This window comes from Macaca nemestrina, chromosome 10 (assembly GCF_043159975.1).
Source record: "Macaca nemestrina isolate mMacNem1 chromosome 10, mMacNem.hap1, whole genome shotgun sequence".
In the NCBI taxonomy this organism is placed as follows: Eukaryota; Metazoa; Chordata; class Mammalia; order Primates; family Cercopithecidae; genus Macaca; species Macaca nemestrina.
Genome location: NC_092134.1, coordinates 136157543 through 136170532, shown reverse-complemented (window position 1 = coordinate 136170532; position 12990 = coordinate 136157543). Strand labels below are relative to the sequence as shown.

Sequence of the window (12990 nt, the reverse complement as noted above, 5' to 3'; positions counted from 1 at the left end):
GCAACGCAGTGAGATTGCACCACTGTACTCCAGCCTGGGCTACAAAGTGAGACTCCCTCTCAAAAAAAAAAAAAAAAAAAACCAAAACCTCCTCTGTATCTAACCTTCTCATCAAAAGTGTGAAACAGATGGTGTATGTAATGATCATGATAATCAACATAATAATAATGTGAAGATAATAACAACAACATCTCGTTATTCTTCAAATAACATCCAGAGCAGGAACTCTGGAGTCAGGCAGAACTGTGACTTTAAGCAAGTTACTCAATCTTTGTAGGCCCAACTTTCCTATCTGTCGGGCCTACAAATGGGAAAAACTAAATCATAAGGAATCTAAGAGTTTTGTTTATTCCAAAGAGTACTGGATATAATGACCTTTCTTTTTTTTTCTGTCGCCCACGCTGGAGTGCAATGGCGCAATCTCGGCTCACAACAACCTCTGCCTCCTGGGTTCCAGTGATTCTCCTGTCTCAGCTTCCCAGGTAGCTGGGATTACAGACGTGTGCCACCATGCCCAGCTAATTTTTGTATTTTTAGTAGAAATGGGTTTCACCACGTTGGCCAGGCTAGTCTCGAACTCCTGACCTCAGGTGATCTGCCTGCCTCAGCCTCCCAAAGTGCTGAGATTACAGGCGTGAGCCACTGCGCCCAGCCAATGACACTTCAAAAAGGTAATATCAGGACATTAAGTACTACAAGATAGGCACCGGAAGAAATATACTAAATTAGTAATCCTCAAACTCTAGAGTAATAAGTATAACCTGGCTTGCTGAAACAGATTACTGGGCCTTGTCCTCTGAGTTTCTCAATTAGTAGTTTTGGAGTAGACCAAAGAATTTGCATTTCTAACAGGCTCCCATGAGATACAGACGCTGTTGGTCACAAGACCATACTTTGTGTCTCCTTGGAAAGGGAGAAAATAAATATTTATTGACAGGGAAGGGAAGAACAATTATTTAAGGCATGGTTAAGTGTTTACATAGTTTATCTTATTTAGTCCTCCCAACATCCTAGTGAGCAACAGTTCTCAAACTTTTCCAGATCAAAGGAGAATGAACACATCAAAAAAGAGTATGCCTAAGCAGTCTTCCAGAAATAGAAAATTTCTCTGATGACTGTATTACTTTAAAAATTCATACACATTTTGTATTCTGTTTCAAAATACTGCTGCTAGTTATGAATGAAATATAAATCTAAGAATTATTTATTAGATACATTGCTTAACTCTTAATTGCAATTCTTTAGTAAAATTGGCCTGTAGCAATATGAAGAAATGGGTAGTTGAAGTTTAGGAATGAGCTTATGGTGACACAGCTAGAACATATTTATTTGATCTAGCATTTGAACCCAGGCCAGAAGGTCTCTAAAGGCAATGCACATATTACGACCTTACTTTGTCATTGACCCCCACCTACCTAAAAGGCCTATCATGTTTTTCTCTACTGCTCTTTCATGATCTTCTATTGTTCTAGCTACAGAGGACTACTTGCTGGTCCTCAGATTTTTCTCAAAATTTTTTTTTCTTTTTCCTTAGATTCTGGGACAGACAGGATCTTACTCTTCCTGACCTCCAGATTACTCTTTGCAGCTCGAAAACTCCTCCTCTTTCATCTCTACCTGACTAGAATCTTACCATCCCCTTTAAGGCCCAGCTAAAATGCCACTTTCTTTTAGGAGACCAAATACCTTTATTGACTGACTGACTGACTGAGACAAGGCCTTAGTCCTGTTGCCCAGGCTGGTGCAGTGGTGCGATCATGGCTCACTGCAGCCTTGACTTCTGGGGTTCTGGTGCATCCTCTCACCTCAGTCTCCTGAGTAGCTAGGACTACAGACACATGCTACCATGCCCAGCTAATGCAAATATTTTTAAAAGGCGACTGAACTGGACGCCTCATATGAGCTCCCATGGCTGCCCAGACATGCTTTCATGTCAGTGATTATGTAATTTTTTTTGTAAATTAGCTTATGCAAATAATCTCGTGGACCCTAACTTATACATGCTTCTGCAAATAAACATGTTTAACAATAAAGTTATATTGGAATTCAAAACATAATGTTTTATGAAATGTAAGACATTGGAGTATAAATAAAAAGTGGTTGGAAAAAAATATATATTTATTTTTAGAGATGAGGTCTTCTTCTGTCATCTAGGTTGGAACGCAGTGACATCATCATAGCTCACTGCAGTCTCCAATTCCTGGGCTCAAATGATCCTCCCACCTTGGTCTCCTGAGTAGCTGGGACTACAGGTGCATGCCATCATGCCTGGATAATTAAAAAAATTTTACTTATTTATTTATTCATTTATTTATTTTTGAAGCAGAATCTTGCTCTGTTGCCCACGCTGGAGTGTAGAGGTATGATCTTGGCTCAAGGCAGCCTCAACGTCCTGAGTTGAGGGGAGGACCCCAGGCTCCAGTGATCCTTCCACCTCAGCCTCCCAAGCAGCAGGGACTACAGGCACATGCCACCAAGCCCAGTTAATTCTGTTCACTTTTTGTAGAGATGAGGTATCACTATGTTGCCCAGGCTGGTCTTGAACTCCTGGACTCAAGTGATCCTCTTGCTTTGGCCTCCCAAAGTGCTGAGGTTACAGGCATGAGCCACCATGCCTGACCTGGAAAATTGTATGTAAAAGAAATTCTTGGCCAGGGGCAGTGGTTTATGCCTGTAATCTCAGCACTTTGGGAGGCTGATGTGGGTGGATTGATTGAGCTCGAGTTAGAGACCATCCTGGGCAACATGGTGAAAACCTGTTTCTACAAAAAATACACACACACACAAAATTTAGCCGGGCATGGTGGCTCACGCCTGTAGTTCCAGCTACTTAGGAGGCTGAGGCTAAAGAATTGCTTGATCTGGGAAGCAGAGGTTGCAATGAGCTGAGACTGCACCACTGCACTCCAGCCTGAGTGACAGAGTGAGACCCTGTCTAAAAAAAAAAAAAAAAAAAAAAAAAAAAAAAAAAAAAAAAAAATCCCAAACAGGAAGGTTTAGATTATGATGAAATTTGTGGCTATGAACTAGAATAAAGTCTAAAAATGTAGGAGTAATATACCTAGACTTTTAAAACTGGAAGGGTCCTTGAAAGTCATTTAGGACAATCTCCCTATTTTACAGTAGTAGAATTTTTGGACCCTGCTTTGTGTTATGGTCAGAAGTCTCTTTGTTTCATTAATGCTGCTTAATTTTCATCTAGCTTACCTTTGGTCTCTTTATATTGTGATTCCAGTGCTACCTGAAGAAAGCTTTTTGCACTGAATAATGGATTTTTTTCTGAAGGGCCAGACCTGACTTTGGTCCAAAGGGAACTAAACTGCAGGACTTCCTTTGATTTTAAAGGTCGCTAACTTTAGTGATGCTAATTCTGAACCTCTGAGGAATGAATTCTTACCCCCAGTTGCAATTTTTGATCAGTCTAACAGCCAAGCCACCATCATGGCGAAGACTAGGGAACACTCACACTAAGCAGGGTGGCCATCTGCTCCATTTGGCCAGCTCTAGCTTGGGACGCTGAGAGGTGGCTCATATGCTGACTGCATCTCGGTTTAACCACTGAGAGTGAAAAGAGAAAAGGACACCAAGGGCATTTATTTATCTTTTCTACCCCCGCATGCTCCTCCCAATCTCGGTGGTAAAGAGCAGGAACTTGAGTCAGGCAGAACTGAGTGTGACTTTAAGCAAGTTACTCAATCTTTGTACGGCTGACTTTCCTGTCTGTACCAGGAGATCTTAACAGTACTATAATTACTTCACGGGTAACTGGTAGGTTTAGGTGGGGAACTGCCTGTTTACCACTGAGGACAATGTCTGGCACGCAGAAAATCCTTAATAAATGCCAGCTATTACTATTATCAAGGGGTAGCAATATTAACATACCCAATCAACATGAATAAGATCCTCTTCTCTGTATAAGCTTTTCCGTGGCATTTCATTCCCTCCCTGAGTCAGTTATGATACCAATACTGTCTCCTAAAACTCTGTCTTTAGCCCATCCAGCTACTCAGGCAGGAGGATGGAGTCTTTTTAAAATTACAACTTTATCCTCCAACTAATAAGTTGCCAAGTCATTCATTCACACATTCACCTATTCGACAAGCATTTATCGAGCCTTTTCTACAAGCCAAGTACTGTGTTAAACTCTGGGTACACTGTGGTAAACAAAACTTCCATGGTTTCTGCCCTCATCTACAAATACATAATTACAAAGTGTGATATATACTTGGAAGGAAATTCCAGTCAGTATGAGAAAGTGTAACAGGGGACATAATTTAACATGAGAGTCAGGGAAGAACTCTCAGAGGAAGATGAAAAGGAGTTTGTCAGGTGACTGAAGGGCACTCCAGGCAGCAGGTGAGCGTGTGCAAAGGCTCTGAGGTAGGGAAGGCTTCATGCCTTTCCTGAGGAACTGAACAAAGGTCATGTGGCTAAAAGGTGGTCAGCTTGCTTGGGACGAGGCAGGGGCTTACCAGCCAGTATGGAAGCCCCTGAAGGGTTCTGAGCAGGAGAGGCACACGATCGGATCTCTCTGGCTGCTTTTGGAGAGTGGACTGAGGGGGCAAGAACAGAATTAGAGACCAGTCAGGAGGCTACTCGGGTGGTGCTGGTGACAGATGGCTGGTGGCTGTGGTGATGGAGAATAGATGAATCTGAGACACAATCTAAAGGTTGTATTGATAGGACTGGGTGACTGGGATGCGGGGAGTGAAGAAAGGCAACAAAGCTGATTCTTGGGTTTCAGGCATGAGCAGCTGTGGGGATGACAGTGTCTACAGAATCTGCCTTTCAAAAGGTTCTGGTATTCCTAGAATATGTCACAGGAGATCCCTACTTTCTCCTCTCAGCGCAGTCAGCCTGCCTCCAAGCCATTATAACTTCCTCTCTAGATCACTTCCTTCTCCTTAGTTTGCCTACTTGTCTATGCTGACTTCAAAACACCCCAGGCTGTATTATCTTTTTAAATACAGCTCCAGTCATATTATTCCCCATTCAAAAATCTCCAGTCTTCCCTATCACTTATGTGAGTACAAACTCTTTACCTTGGCTTTAAAGGCTCTTTAACCTACAGTTCCAGCCTGATTTTCCATCACTTCTCTAAAGTCCTGTTTTAATCTAACTAGGCTACTTGTTCCTTGGCTGTGTTGCCACATTCACACCTCAGTGCTTCTGCTCATGCTATTCCTTAAGTCTTACTGTCTCATTATGCTGAAACCTTACTCATCTTTCAATGAAATGTTCCATCTTTAAATCTCATAAAGCTCTGTACCTCTCTTATGGCACTTAAAATTTATTGGGGTCATTAGTGTACTTATGCCCATTTCTTGTACCCTAACAGACCATAATACCTTTGAGTGCAGGGCTCCATGACTCATACTACACCCACAGCTCTTGCCCTTGCAAGGGTAAGAATACTGCTTTACCGTAGTAGGTGCATGTTACTAAATGTATTTGAATAATTCATGGTATCAGTTACATTAAGGAGTGATGAGATCCAAGTTGTTGAAGGGGAGATGTTTTCTGGTAGTATTTGCCAGCACCAGGGCTCATGGCAAAATTCCTCTTCAGGATCCTTCCATCAAACTCCTTGCAATCATACACACAACACAAACATAAACACACTCCATTTATAGTCTTCTGACTGCTCAAAATACTCCAGTGCAGCAGTCCACATAAACTTACTTTTTCTTTGAAGTATTGAATATTAAAAATTGGAGCCTCGGCTGGGCGTGGTGGCTCACACTGATAATTCCAGCACTTTGGGAGGCAGGTGGATCACGAGGTCAGGAGATTGAGACCATCCTAGCCAACATGGTGAAACTCCGCCTCTTCTAAAAATACAAAAATTAGCCGGGTGTGGTGGCGTGTGCATGTAGTCCCAGCTACTTGTGAGGCTGAGGCAGGAGAATCACTTGAACTTGGGAGGCAGAGACTGCAGTGAGCCGAGATCACGCCACTGCACTCCAGTGTGGGTGACAGAGCGAGACTCCGTCTCAAAAAAAAAAAAACTGCAGGCCTCTAACTCAATATTTTTCAAACTGTTATAACTCATTAATAAGCCATGAAATCAACTTAGTGAGTTATTATTAAGGGAAAGTATTCTTTCCTGAAACTTGTTTCAAATACGTGTATACATATACATGTCTGTGTGTTCTGGGTCACAATGCAAAACATATTTCTTACGATGGGTCTTAGTCAAAAAGGTTTGAAAGCTAGTGCTTTAATGCTCTGCATTTCACCCCAAGATCAGCACACAGAACTGACGTAACAAAAGAAAGATGTTAGGAAAATAGTAATTAGACTAGCTGATTAAAACGTATATTTTAAAATGTGAATGATATAGCTAACTCTTCCCTTGGGGTATTTGCATTTAGGGAGGTGTTTTTAACCTGAATTCATCTAATCAGGAAAGTGAACGGGAAATCATTTTGAACTACAGGCTTCTTGGTGCCTCCAGCAAGGATTTCCTCCAGTAGCCCAGTTCCCTGGGAGAGCTGGGTTCAAGAACCAGGAACTCCACTGCTGAAAGTCTACTGGTTTCTAGGTTACAATACACAGAAGTGGTAATAACCTTTTGTAAGGGAAACATATTTACAACGAAAATGCACTCCTACCACGCACACAGCAAGCTTAATCAATTTATATTTACATATATGTATTTAACCTATGCCTACTAGGAATACAATCCTACCTGTCCACATGAATGAGCTATACCTGATAGGAGGCAAGCTGAAGCCCCAAGTTGAGCTGAAAATGAGAAATACTATGAGTTACTGAAGGCAACAGTGTATGTGAGACAGGAAGGGAGGGTGTGGGAAATGGTAGAATGAGCAAGGGGGCTCCAGAGTGTGGTAGATGCATTACACCAAGTGCTTATTACTTTGAGGATTGGTGGTAATGAGAGAAGATGAGAGAAGGAGTGGGATACGGAGAAAACAATTTCCTAGTCAGCTGTATGCCCCATGACAGTACACAGCAATAGCCCAGCAGGAGTGCACAGGCAGGTTATGTCAACACACAAAAGTTAAATTCCAAGTCCTAATTCCAGCCCTAACTCCATTTAACAGATTGCCCCTTATAACTGGTTGCTACTTGTGTTACATTCTCGATTTATTGTTGAGAACCAACAGTTTCCTAACTAATTACTAATAGTAAGACTATTTTTTTTTTTTGAGACAGGGTCTTGCTCTATCCTTCAGGCTGGAGTGCAGTGGTGCCATGGCTCACTGTAGCCTCAAACTCCCAGGCCCAAGTGATCCTCCCACCTCAACCTCGGGAGTAGCTGGGACCACAGGCATGGCATGAGCCACCATGCCTACCTCATTTTTTTTTTTTTTGAGACGTAGTCTGGCTCTGTTGCCCCGGCTGGAGTGCAGTGGCACGATCTCAGCTCACTGCAAGCTCCTCCTCCCGGGTTCACGCCATTCTCCTGCCTCAGCCTTCCCAGCAGCTGGGACTACAGGTGCCTGCCACCACGCCCGGCTAATTTTTTGTATTTTTAGTAGAGACGGGGTTTCACCGTGTTAGCCAGGATGGTCTCAATCTCCTGACCTCCTGATCTGTCCGCCTCAGCCTCCCAAAGTGCTGGGATTACAGGCGTGAGCCACTGCACCCCGCTGCCTACCTCATTTTTTTATTAATTTTTTTTTTTTTTTTGGAGACAGAGTCTCGCTGTGTCACCCAGGCTGGGGTGCAGTGGTGCTAACTTGGCTCACTGCAACCTCCACCTCCTGAGTTCAAGTGATTCTCCTGCCTCAGCCTCCCAAGTAACTGGGATTACACGTGCCCACCATCACGCCCAGCTAATTTTTGTATTTTTAGTAGAGACAGGGTTTCACCATGTTGGCCGGGCTGGTCTCGAACTCCTGACCTCAAGCGATCTGCCCGCCTTGGCCTCCCAAAATGCCGGGATTATAGGCATGAGCCCCTGCACCTGCACCTGGCCTAATTTTTTTTAATTTTTTTGCAGAGACAAATAAAATGTTGCCCAGGCTGGCCTCAAGTGACTCTCCCACCTCGGTCTCCCAAAGTGTTGAGATTATAAGCATAAGCCACTGCGTCCTGTCAAATGTAAACACTAGTCGCCAATTACAACGTCAACAAATAACTGGGTCAGAAACAAGGATGAAAGAGTAGGAAGTTCAAAGCTGGTGTAGTGCAAATAACCCTAGACTGGGGTGCTGATAAATCTGGGTGATGTCTAGGTGACACTGAGCAGATTGCAAAACCCCAGTTCCATTCCATCTTTAAAATCTTACAATTCTACAGAGGAAGAAAAAGGTGATCTTTATTTGGAAGAAAGGAAGATCTTGGTTTGATATGTAATAGGCAAATAACAATGCTATTAGGCTAGGTTGTTTAAATATGAATTAATGCCTATCCCATTATCTAGATTGGGTTAACACCCTCTGGTGATATTATATGTCAGTGCTTCTACTGGATAAACGCCAAACTTCTCTCTGGCATTTAAGGCTTTTCCTGCCCAACTTTATCTCAAACTTCTCATGGTTCAGACCTCTAACCCTCTGCTCTAGCCCCAGTCCTGTTTCCTAATCACCACTTACAGCTTTTGCTTAATCCTTCCCACCCACCCTCTCCTAAAGTTCCATAACCTTCATAGAACGTTCCAACTGCTTAAATTTTATGTATATATATGTACAGGTACTTCCCAATCTTGGCCTTTCTACAGGACTTTATAGCAATCCTATGTGGTAAGCACTGTTGTCCTCATTTCATAGATAAGGAAATTAGGCCCCAGAAGGTTTTGTGGCCTGCCTAGGGTCCTTCAGTTTCTGAGCAGCAACAAGGCTGGGTGTGATTTGTTTGCCTTCAAAGCCCATACTTTTTTCCATTGTACTATGCTGCCTCCATGTATTAAACCATGGAGTGAGGATGCGGTAAAAAAGCCTATAAACCAGTTGTAATGCAGCTTGTTGTGGCATAAATTCAGATACACCACATCCTTTGAACCACACGTGTAATAAACGCTTGGAATAGTATGGATCGATTTTAAGGAGGTTGTTAGTCCTGTTTCCCAAGTCCAGCATTAAAATGATATTCCAGGGTAAATGACAGGTAGGTGGCTTGGAAAATAAAAAAAAAGCAACATGGCATAAGAAGAAAATAGTAGGAACGGGACAGAAAAGAGACGAAAGTATAATACAAGCTGGCAATAAACAAAACAGACACTAAGAATATGAAATATGGAATATGGGGCTGAAAAGGACGAAAGGGCTAAAATTCCTAAGTTAGGGGCCCTATGCCTACCGATAAGATGCGCGCGTGTGCGGGGTGGTTATTAATGACAGAGCAGGACACATGGCCAGACAGTGGAACTCAACAGAGCGACAAATAAAGACAGGTCGTGGGAGCACGGGTAGAGCCTGGCACAAGAGGGCGGGGGCCCGACTGAGGGGCCAGAGGGCATGGCAGGGGTTGAAGAGAAAGGTGAAGAGGTTCAGAGGGCACAGCTCCCCAGACTCGAGACAGGACTTCTGTCTTCCCTCAATAGCTGTTGGTGTGCTTCAGGATTCACACCCGCACCCGGCACAGCCCTCCCGGGTGGCTCCGGGAAGAGAGGGCCGTCCTGTCCCCATTCCTCCCCTACTCCCCGGGGACTCCGCGAGGGGCGGAGGGAGGCAGGAGGGTCCTTACCCAGGAAGATGGAGATGATCAGCCGCAGCGCCTGTTCTGACGCGCCCAGGGACGTCGCCAACTTGTTAAGGCTCAGCTCCTGGAAACCCGACTGCAGAACCCCCGCCAGCGCCACCACAGTCCCCTCGTCCCCCTCCGCTGAGGACGCCATCTTAACTCCGGGCGCCCCACAGGGACCCCCCAGCTCCGCGCGCCCCGAAAGCAGGCAAAACGCTATCGCTTCACCCCCAATTCCGGCTCGGGGCCCGCCCACGGCGTGCGCATTGGCTAGAGGCCCGCCCCGCGGCGCCAGCTCACCCCGTTATTGGCCGACCCGCGCAGAGGGCGGGGCCTAGAGCGGCAAGGTAGGAAGAGGGCGGGTCTGAAGGTTTGTAAGGCAAAGGTGACTCCTGCCGAGAATGCACACGGTGGAGGCCTAGGGCTGGGCGGGGCTTGGCGTCGGGACCCAGAGCTGCCATTGGAAAGGTCTGAGCCCGTGGTCCGGCGACCGTTCAACTCCGTTCGAAGTGCTCCCGGGAGGAGTCCTCCCGGGCGAGCAACCGGCCGGCCCGTTCGCTGCCTTCCCATTGGCTGAGGCGGGAGCAGGCGAGAGTCTGGGCGCGGGGGGACAGCCCGCGCGCGAGGTTACTCCCGGTCGCCGGCGCTGAGGTTACTGGGGCATGTAACGGGGAGGCGGGAACGCCCGCGCCGCCTCGCGCGCGCCCCCTAACGGCCCCTCCCGGCCCATTCTTAAATTCTTAGGCTGTTAAAGTCGCGTTCACTCCCCGAGGTTCAGTGGAAAGCCCAGTGCCCCAGGAGCAGTCATTGCTCCTTTTATTTCATGTATCCCTTTTCCGTGCAATTTCGTGTAGTAAAACGTGATCTTCCCCCGAGAGGCGATGAAATTAAGAAATGCATATTTAACACTTATTATTTTAATTAAAAATTCAAATAGTTTTGCACTAATACATGTTTATGATAAAAGTTCTAACAGTATAGTAATGTAAAACAGCAGAGTCCTATCTCCAGGTCCTGCTTTCCATTCTCACTTCCTACAGGTAATCCTGTTAAGATTACGCCCCAGGGCGGGCGCAGTGGCTCAAGCCTGTAATCTCAGCACTTTGGGAGGCGGAGGCGGGCGGATCACGAGGTTAGGAGATCGAGACCATCCTGGCTAACACGGTGAAACCCTGTCTCTACTAAAAATGCAAAACATTAGCCGGGCGTGGTGGCGGGCGCCTGTAGTCCCAGCTACGCGGGAGGCTGAGGCAGGAGAATGGCGTGAACCCGGGAGGCAGAGCTTGTAGTGAGCCGAGATCGCGCCACTGCACTCCAGCCTGGGCGACAGAGCGAGACTCTGTCTCAAAAAAAAAAAAAAAAAAAAGAAAAAGAAAAAATTTCTGTCCAGCACTTACCATGTGCCAGGGACTGTGCTGGGCTTGGGAATAGAATCAGGAGCCCAGAACCACGGTGGGAGGGTGCACAAATAATAGCATCAATGAACGTGTTATTGCAAGTGAGGGTAAGTGCTCTGAAGGAAAAGGTCAAGCAAGGTTCTGTGAGAGTATGTAACAAAGGAATACTACGAGTTTCTTGTAATAACTCTTAGTTACAATAATTTGTGGCGCATTCTTGTAAAATTACAGCTTATACTTTTACAGCATTTGCACTTTATAAAGCACTTTTATCCGTATTATTTCACTTGCTTTGACTGTGCAATAGAATATTTATTATGATGATGTCCTCTTACAGAGGCTTGGAAAAATTAAGAACCCGGGTAAGTTCCTTTACAAGTAAGTGGCAGACAGAATTTAAACAAAGGTCTGTCAAATTCCCTACTCCTACTCCCTTTTTGGGCAAAATTTTAAAAAACGAAATATTTCATTCACACAGAAAAGTAGAGGATAATATAACTTCCCCAGGTTAAGAAAAAAAATCACCTATACATTTGAAAAGCTGGTATATCCCTTCCTGAGGGCATTTCCCTCTTTCTTTTCTCAGAGGTCACCACTTTGCTGACTTTGGTATTTATCAATCCCATGCCTATTTTAATACTTTACATACAGCATATATCCAGAAAGGAAAATTAGTATAGTTTTGCATGCCTTATATTGGCCGGGCACAGTGGTTCATGCCTGTAATCCTAGCACTTAGGGAGGTTGAGGCAGGAAGATTGCTTGAGCCCAGGAGTTGGAGACCAGCCTGGGCAACACAGACAGACCCTGTCTCTACAAAAAAAAAATTTTAGACGGGCATGGTAGCACGTGCCTGTAGTCCCAGCTACTCAGGAAGCTAAGGTGGAAGGATCACTTTGAGCCTGGGAGGTTGAGGCTGTAGTGAGCCGTGATCATGACACTACACTCCAACCTGCGAGACAGAGTGAGACTCTGTCTTGCAAAGAAACCAAAAATTATATATATAGGCCAGGCGCAGTGGCTCACGCCTGTAATCCCAGCACTTTGGGAGACCGAGGTGGGTGGATCACCTGAGGTCAGGAGTTAGAGGCCAGCTTGGCCAACATGGTGAAACCCTGTCTCTACTAAAAATACAAAAAAATTAGCCAGGCGTGGTGTTGGGCGCCTGCAATCCCAGCTACTTGGGAGGCTGAGGCACGAGAATCACTTGAACCCGGGAGGTGGAGGTTGTAGTGAGCTGAAACCGTGCCATTGCACTCCAGCCTGGGCAACAAGAACAAAACTGTGTCTCAGAAAAAAAGCTGGGCACGGTGGCTCACCCCTGTAATCTCAGCATTTTGGGAGGCTGAGGCAGGCGGATCACCTGAGATCAGGAGTTCGAAACCAGCCCAGCCAACATGATGAAACCCCGACTCTACTAAAAATACAAAAATTAGCCAAACGCAGTGGTGGGTGCCTGTAATCCTAGCTACTTGGGTGGCTGAGGCAGGAGAACTGCTTAAACCTGGGAGCTGGAGGTTGCAGTGAGCTGAGACCGTGCCATTGTACTCCAGCCTGTGCGACAGAGCAAGACTCCGTCTCAAAAAAAAAGAAAAAAAAAAAGAAAATTATATATGTATTTATAACTTCAGTAAAGCCTAAACATATAGTGTTTATAGAGTCCAACTAAACTGCCTTTACAAAATTATGACAGTAAGAGAAATCTGATATAGTTGACTTCATCTTGCTTTTTTTGAGACAGTCTTGCTATGTCACCCAGGCTGGAGTACAGGAGCATGGTCTTAGCTCACTGCAACCTCTGCCTCCCAGGTTCAAGCAATTCTTGTGCCTCAGCCTCCCAAGAAGCTGGGATTACAGGCATGCACCACCATGCCCAACTCATTTTTGTATTTTTAGTAGAGATGGGGTTTCTCCATGTTGGTCAGGCTAGTCTTGAACTCCT

The 12990-nt window shown here is 45.2% G+C and overlaps 1 protein-coding gene and 1 long non-coding RNA gene across 2 annotated transcripts in view; one reads left to right on the top strand and one right to left on the bottom strand.

Annotated features, from left to right (window-relative positions):
• Nucleotides 1–9878, bottom strand: part of LOC105484219 (lysophosphatidylcholine acyltransferase 3) — a 42667-nt gene extending 32789 nt beyond the window's left edge. Inside the window, exon 1 of the mRNA XM_011745669.3 lies at nucleotides 9655–9878. Within this exon, the coding sequence (XP_011743971.2) occupies nucleotides 9655–9805 (151 nt within the window). The 5' untranslated portion in view covers nucleotides 9806–9878. The remainder of the gene's footprint in view (nucleotides 1–9654) is intronic.
• Nucleotides 9879–9931: 53 nt separating this feature from the next.
• LOC139356901 (uncharacterized) overlaps nucleotides 9932–12990 on the top strand; it is a 56667-nt gene continuing 53608 nt past the window's right edge. The window contains exon 1 of the long non-coding RNA XR_011609427.1: nucleotides 9932–9998. This is a non-coding gene — a long non-coding RNA (uncharacterized lncRNA). The remainder of the gene's footprint in view (nucleotides 9999–12990) is intronic.